The following is a 7296-nucleotide window of genomic DNA, read 5'->3' on the forward strand; positions in this document are numbered from 1 at the left end:
ATGGCAGCCCCCATGACCATGGCAACCGGCCTCCTGCTCATGGCCCTGTGCACCTGCTGCATTGTCCTTGCAGGTAAGAACTCTGACCCCACCCTGGGTCGCTCACACAGGACAGCCGTCCCAAGGGCATGGCTGGAATGGCACAGCAGAGGATGGAGGACTGAGCAGCTTGGCTCTGGAGGGGACTGCTGAGAAGGGGGCAGCCCAGTGGCTGGACTGGAGGTGTTTAGTGCAGGGGACGGGCTCCATGTTGAAGCCCAGAGTCTAGAGCAGGCTGGTAAAGAACTTGGCTCTTCTCTCTCCTGTCTTTTAGGCCCCGTGATCATCCCCTCTTCCTGCTGCTTAGCCTTCATTTCCAAGAGAATTCCTGAGAGACGAGTGATAAACTACCAGCTGTCCAACAGGAGTGTCTGCCCCAAGGCAGGAGTGATGTAAGAAACTACTCCTCCTCGGCCACCTGGCAGGAGTGGGGCAGGGAGATGTGAGCCTTCAGGATCACTGAGGGCCCTGCTCTGTGACCCTGGGGAGGTCACCTCACCTCTCTGAGCCTCAACTTCCTCATCCATAAGATTAGGAAGAGGATTCAGAGTCAATAATCATGTACTGAGCACCAAATATATATGAGGCACCATTCGGGGCATATAACATTCCCTTATCTCACCCTCTCAGCCATTCTATGAGCTAGGATTGATTATCCTCATTTTACCGGAGGCGATTAAGGCTCAGAAAGGTGACCTATTCAAGGTCACTTAGGACTCCAAATAACTTCAGAGGTACAAGACAGCAAATGTAAGCTCACTGCATAAACAGTGGCATGCCCTAGAAATGTGGTCTTTTCTTAACCCAGAAGGTAGTATTTATAATGCAGAATCATTTACTTGTAGTGAATTGTTTAAACTTGTTAACACTTGTTTACATTTTTTTACCCTATAGCATTTATGCAATGGTTTGCCGAATTCATGGAATTATTTTCATCAGTATGGAAATTAATTAAAACTTTGAATCTTAATTTTGTCTGCATCTTTGAGAAAAAAAAATTATTATTAACTGTAATTTTCCCCACTGGCTCCAGACCCAGCTCCACAGCCTGGCATCCACCGCTCGGAGCTGGCTTGGAAAATGGCATCCCACTGCCCACTCCCAGCTCTGGCATCCTTATCGGCCATGCTTCCTTGCACACTGTGTGAACTGGAGGCCTTTTTTCTTCGGGGTTTTCAGTGCATCTTCTCTCGCCCCTGTGAGTAGACATTGTGTCTCTCTCTTCAGACCCAGTGTTATCTAAAGGCAGGGCTGGGCCTCCCCCATATGACAAGGAGGTTACTGAACATGAACATGAGGTTATTGAAACAAAGAGATGCAGACGCACAGAGAGGAGACATCGTGTCAGGAACGTGCCAGGAGGCTGGGACAGCAGCGTGTCCTCTGGGCTTCCACACGACCTCCTCAGAAAGTGAAGGGATCCAAACCCCCTGCCAGACCTCACGTGTGCCCTGTCACTCTTCCCACAGCTTCACCACCAGGAAGGGCCAGAGGTTCTGTGGCAACCCCAAGTTGCTGTGGGTCCAGAGGTACATGAAGAACTTGGATGCCAAGCAGAAGAAAGCCTCCAGTAGGACCAGAGTGATGGGTGCCAAAGTCGCTGTCCAGAGGCACCCTGCCAACAGCACCTTCATCTAACCCCTGCCCGGCCGCCAGCCCTGAGTTTGGGCCTGGGTCTCACCTCCTAAAAGGCTGCCTGGGGCCTGGTGAGCCAGCGGTGATAGGCAAAGGGCTAATGGTCCTGTTTCCTAACATCATTCTCAGGGGATGTGTCTAGTCTATTAAAAGAACCCAAGGCAGGGGAGGCCTGCTCCTGGGGGCTGAATGAGGACTCCAAGCATCCCGGGCCTCTTGCCTTTCCTGAGCTGGGAGAGAAGGTCCCAGAGGAGGGCCATGGCGGTCCTTTGTCCTCCCCCTGAGCTGGAGCTGGCGCTTCCCTGACTTCTGGGTTCCATCAGAGCCCAAGTGCATGAGTCCTACCCTGCACAGACTCTGCTCTCACCTTAGCCTGCAGCCGTCTTCTATGGGCCCTCTGGTCTTGCAGTGGGGCCTACGGGCTGTCTGTCTATCTGTCTGGGGATGGGTGACCTCTCAACACCCATAGCTCTCCATTACAGTAGGGATGCTCCTGGCCTGTCCCACTTGCAGCCTCCCAGGTGAATAAAAACCCAACAAAAGCATAGGGCTCTTTGCTGCGTTCACTGCCAGATCCTGGCCCTCCTTGCACACCTCTCGCGGGATATGACTAATAAAGTTTTTTCAGGAACTCATTAGTTTTTGTAATGAAATGCACCTGGAGGACCTGGATGAGGGGCCAGCCTGGGGAGTTGAATTCCTTTGTGAAGATATGGGTTTAAGGAGATGTTTTGCTTCATGGTACAGTGTGTTCCATGCTACTTTGGGGACAAAGGCCCTCTCTGCCTTTAAGGCTGGTCTTTCCCCACATTTTGGTGAGGGGAAGATGGAGTGGGAGCTGAGGGGGGAGAGGATCCCAGCTTTTATTTTTTTTCTATACTATGTGATGTGTATGTCGAGTGTAGATGGACACACTTGCTGTTCTCTAAGAACAATCTAAGTAAAATGTGCTTTCTCCTTCGAAGGTGGCCGTGTCTTGCCTGTTCTCATCTCCCTTGGGTGGCAGAGTTGGGGTGTCAACAGTGGAGTGCTTGCCCCAGAAATCACCCTGAGTTGCCCATCCAAGGCTGGGGGGGAATGAAGACAGCCTGAGCACAGGTTATCCCAGGAGTGGTCTTGGCCTGCCCTTGGGAGTCCTGTTATGAACCCTGAAGAACATACATGCATAGCTGGATTCAGTTAAATTTGTAAAAAGTTTTGACAGAACATATTATTGCACAAGGGGCTGTTTAGGCATCAAAAGACTATTAAATTATAAAAGGTGGTTGGCCTCTGGCTTCAAAGGATTAGGGAGAAAAATAACACACTCACAAATCAAAAGCAGTGTGGGTTTAATACCAATCCTGACCGATAAGCCGCATGACCTTGAAATATGTTACTTAACCTCTCTGAGCCTCAGTTTCCCTCATCTGTAAAATGTGGATAAGGAAACCTTTCAATTTTGTTTGGGTTTTCCCCAGAAGCACTCCCTGAAAACAAAGATTTGGGTTCAGATATTATATTTGGGAGGTACAGGAAACAACACCAGGAAAATGAGGAGGTAATACAAGGGAAGGAAATAAGAGTGTGTTATCACTGCCAATAAGAGTGTGTTATCAAGCAGAGGGGAATTAGAGCTCCAGCCACTGGGCAGTGGTGTGAGACCCACCCCTCAGAATTACACCCCCTCCATTAGTCATTGTCAGCTGCGGGGAGGGTCGGTCTTCCTGCAGGTGGGAGCAGGGCAACCTTCCACGGTTCAAAACAAGCCTTCAGGTACAGAGAGTCTGCAGAGCACAGGAAAGGCCTGGCAGCAGACTATTAAGGTTCTTTTAACTCGATACAAAGCAGAATCAAGGGTAGCGTTAAAAACAAGAGAGGACATTCTGATGGGGGAAGAGAGCCTGCAGAAATCCTCGGCCCAGAGCTGGCCTCTGAACGGTGATTGAGCTTTCACTCTCTAAAGAACAGTGTTTCTTCTTCTTCTTCTTTTTAAAAAGTCTTTGCTTCCTTTTTTTTTTTTTTTTTTTTTGGCCGTGCCGTGCAGCTATGAGGGATCTTAGTTCCCCACCCTCACCCTCGACCAGTTCCCAAGCAGTGGAAGCACAGAGTCCTAACCCCTAGACCACCAGGGAATTCCCACAGAGTGTTTTTCTAAGGATGGAAGAGAGCTGGTGTCTTCAGGTGAGAGACGGAACTACAAACAGACATTGGTCAGACTGTAGGTGACAACAGAACTCTGACGCACAGCCTCTGCAGCAAAAACCCCAGAATCATGAGATTGGTCAGTGACTGCCAGCTTCCTAATTGTCCCCTTTCTCCAACTCAGAACCAACCAGAGATGGCCAAATATACTCCCGAATCAATCACAGAAGATGTCTGCTTCTAGTTATCCCGCCTCCAGCTTCCCGGGCCAACAGCCTCCATTCAAGATATACCTGTGCTTTCCCTCTGGTCCTCTCTGAAGCTCTCCCACTCCCTGGAGGCCTGTGAGTCTCTGCCAAACACAGGTGATGCGCCTGATTCCCTTGCTAGGCCAGCGCTAAATAAACTACCTTTGCTGGTTCCCATCTGAAGGTTCTCATTTATTTCATCAGGGAAGCTGTAAAATCTGGTACAGTTGCAGCCAGGGCCGTGGAAGGATTGAAGCAGGCAGTGGCGAGGAGGGGAGAGCCTCCAAGAGTGTGCAAAGCTGGAAACCTGTCCTTCTGCTGGCAGGTGTGTCTCCTGGGCCAGCCTCTTTGGAGGACCATCTGGTAGCATATGTTAAAATGCTAGACACACGTACCGGGACTTCCCTGGTGGTGCAGTGGTTAAGAATCCACCTGCCAATGCAGGGGACACGGGTTCGAGCCCTGGTCCAGGAAGATCCCACATGCCGTGGAGCAACTAAGCCCGTGCGCCACAACTACTGAGCCTGCGCTCTAGAGCTCGCGAGCCACAACTACTGAGTCTGCACACCACAACTACTGAAGCCTGCGCGCCTAGAGCCCGTGCTCCGCAACAAGAGAAGCCACCGCAGTGAGAAGCCTGCGCACTGCAAGAGTAGCCCCCCGCTCGCTACAACTAGAGAAAAGCCCACGCACAGCAACGAAGACCCAACACAGCCAGAATAAATAAATACATACATACATACATACACACACACGCCATTGAACCAGCAATTCCACCTCCAGAAATGTGTCCTACACATTTGCACAGAGGTTCATGTACCAGGATGCAGGCAGCACTATTTGTGGTTATAGAAAACTAGCAACAACCTAATTGCCAATTCATAGGGGACTCAGCAAAGATATATTTTTAAGTGAAAAAAACAAGGTGCACAAGGACATGCACTGTATGATCCTATTCATGTAAAAAAAATACACGTATGCTTAGCAACTTGATGGATGCAAACTATCAAAGTTGTGTTGACTGAAAAAAACGCACAATGTGAGAGTTGCGAGTTACGTTTTACAAACTTAATGAGGGGCAAAATGAGGACTATAGTCCGGGAGACAGCATTTCAGATAGCTCTGAGAAACTGCTCCAAAGAGGTAGGGGGGAAGATGAGTATATATGTGATTTTGGTGAAGGGGGAGTACACGCAATCCAGCACATATTTTTTGCAGAAGGTTGCTGCTAGTCACGAGGAGCAGACGTCACCATGAAGGATTTTAGTGCTTTTCTAGATACGAGGAGATGCAAGAGTTGGGCTCATAAAGTCTTCTCCTGAAAATATCTAACTATCTAAAGACATGTTCTGCCAGTTCTTCCCAGAGCACAGAGGGCCTCATTCCTGATCTCCACCCTGAACTCCTTTTAGGGGGGGTCAATGGTCAGCAGCTGTAGCAGCTCATAATTTGATCCTTGTAGAGGTACAGGGCAAGGGCCAATTTGTAGGTGACAGGTGGTTGCCTTAGGCAAGTCAGACTGGGAGTCAGGGAGAGAGAAGATACATCTTTATCAGTACTTTTCTGGGGTGTTTAAACTTCTTGCTACGTGCATTTATCTCTTTTGTAATAAAAACTAGTGTACAGAAGCTGTCGATGCGTTGCCCGTGCGCCTTTCCCTCAGACTGTTATCTTTCATCATGCTCCTGACTTCTTCCAACAGCCATGAGGATCTGCATCTCTGCCTGGGTGCTTCGCCCCGAAGGCTGCTCTGCTGGGTCAGGCCAGAAGTGCCAGGGAATGAACAGCCCCCGGGCAGCCCTCAATCAACAGCTAATTAAAGTGGGTGTCTAACCACCATCCCAGGTCCCTAACTCCCTGGTCGGAATAGCTCTAGGGAGTGTGTTCTCCGCTCTCTGCCAATCGTTGCCCTGTTTCCCAATCAGTCACTGGCTTGACAACACACGCTTCTGGCTGCCTGCCCTTCTCCCCGGTGTCTCTGCCTCTCCTGAATAAACTACATACTCCCAAACCCTTGTCCCAGGGTTTGTATTTGGGAGAATACAAACCAAGTCAACTAGTTTAGATGACAAATAAATAAATAAAGGAGAAATGACTTGGTCTAGGAAGTCAGATGGACCTGGATTTGATCCCAACCTCCTCGGTTTCTGGCTGTGTGGTGCTGGAGGAAGCTAACTGAGCTTTCGGGCCTCAGTTTCCACATCTGTAAAATGAGCATAATGGAAATACCTATTTCATGGGTCGGCTGTAAGTATTAAACAGGCAATTAATGCATGGGAAGCATTTAGCTGAATGCCTGGCACGTGGTATAAAGGCTGTGGGCAGCCTCAAGTTTAGGCAGGAGGCAGAGAAGCTGAAGCTGGTCTTGCTGTGGCCAGGGCACCCAGCTAATACTTCTATGGCCACTCCAGTGGCTCTGTGCCCCCTGCTTCCTCCTGTCTCATTTCTCTGGTGGCCATTAAATGCCTCTGGAGAAAGGAGGCACTGACTGGAGTGCTGATCATGGGGCACCTGAACTGTCCACCAGAAGTCCTGGCCTGCCTTGGCCCGACCTGGCTTTGGGATGCGAGCCTTGGCCGTGGATGGCCAGTCTGTGTGTGGGGAGGTGACATCTCCCGCCTGGCTCTGGGCGGACCACCAGCACAATGACAATGCACTGAGTCACCCACAGTCTTTCTCAAGCTACCTTGAGATATTCTGGAGATGGAGGGGTGCCGGAAGCTGCTGTGGTCAGGGAGGGACCAGGCTTAGTTTGTGGCCACATTAAGACAAAGTTGGTCTGTGTTTGGGAGAATACTCCACCCCGGACAAAACCTGTCCTATGACTCACTGAAACTGAGTTAATTAAGCTCTGCTATAGCCCACGGCTGACATATCAAAAAGTACAATCATAATCCAAGGGTAGAAGAGGAAGCAAGCACAGGTGAGCCCTTGAGTCCAAGGGGTGGGAGGAGGAACAAAGAAGACCCACAGAACAGCAGTTCTCAACCCTAGCGGGGCTTTAGAATCAGAATCTGACTTAAAATGCAGGTTCCTGGGCCCTGCCCCATACGTGATGACTCTGCTGGGATGGGGCCCAGAAATCTGCATTCTTGAAGAAATTGCCCCAGTCGGCGCAGCCACTATCGAAAACTGTATGGAGTGGGCTTTCCTGGTGGCGCAGTGGTTGAGGGTCCGCCTGCCGATGCAGGGGACACGGGTTCGTGTCCCGGTCTGGGAGGATCCCGCGTGCCGCGGAGCGGCTGGGCCT

General features: G+C 50.2%; 1 protein-coding gene across 1 annotated transcript; it reads left to right on the plus strand.

Annotated features, from left to right (window-relative positions):
• CCL24 (C-C motif chemokine ligand 24) lies at window positions 1-3967 on the plus strand. The gene is made up of 3 exons (XM_022588645.2): window positions 1-73; window positions 314-431; window positions 1509-3967. The coding sequence occupies exons 1-3, from the start codon at window positions 1-3 to the stop codon at window positions 1675-1677; spliced, it is 360 nt and encodes a 119-aa protein (XP_022444353.1). The 3' UTR covers window positions 1678-3967.
• Window positions 3968-7296: the final 3329 nt, after the last annotated feature.

Source organism: Delphinapterus leucas, chromosome 15, assembly GCF_059928025.1.
Source record: "Delphinapterus leucas isolate spDelLeu-1000000601 "Yukka" chromosome 15, BTC_Dleu_Yukka2, whole genome shotgun sequence".
Lineage (NCBI taxonomy): Eukaryota > Metazoa > Chordata > Mammalia > Artiodactyla > Monodontidae > Delphinapterus > Delphinapterus leucas.

Bases quoted from the DNA above. Each gene is read 5' to 3' on its own strand.
- CCL24 (XM_022588645.2), top strand. From the start codon at position 1: ATGGCAGCCCCCATGACCATGGCAACCGGCCTCCTGCTCATGGCCCTG. The intron at 74-313 runs GTAAGAACTCTG...CCTGTCTTTTAG, and splicing joins CTGCTGCATTGTCCTTGCAG to GCCCCGTGATCATCCCCTCT. The intron at 432-1,508 runs GTAAGAAACTAC...CTCTTCCCACAG, and splicing joins TGCCCCAAGGCAGGAGTGAT to CTTCACCACCAGGAAGGGCC.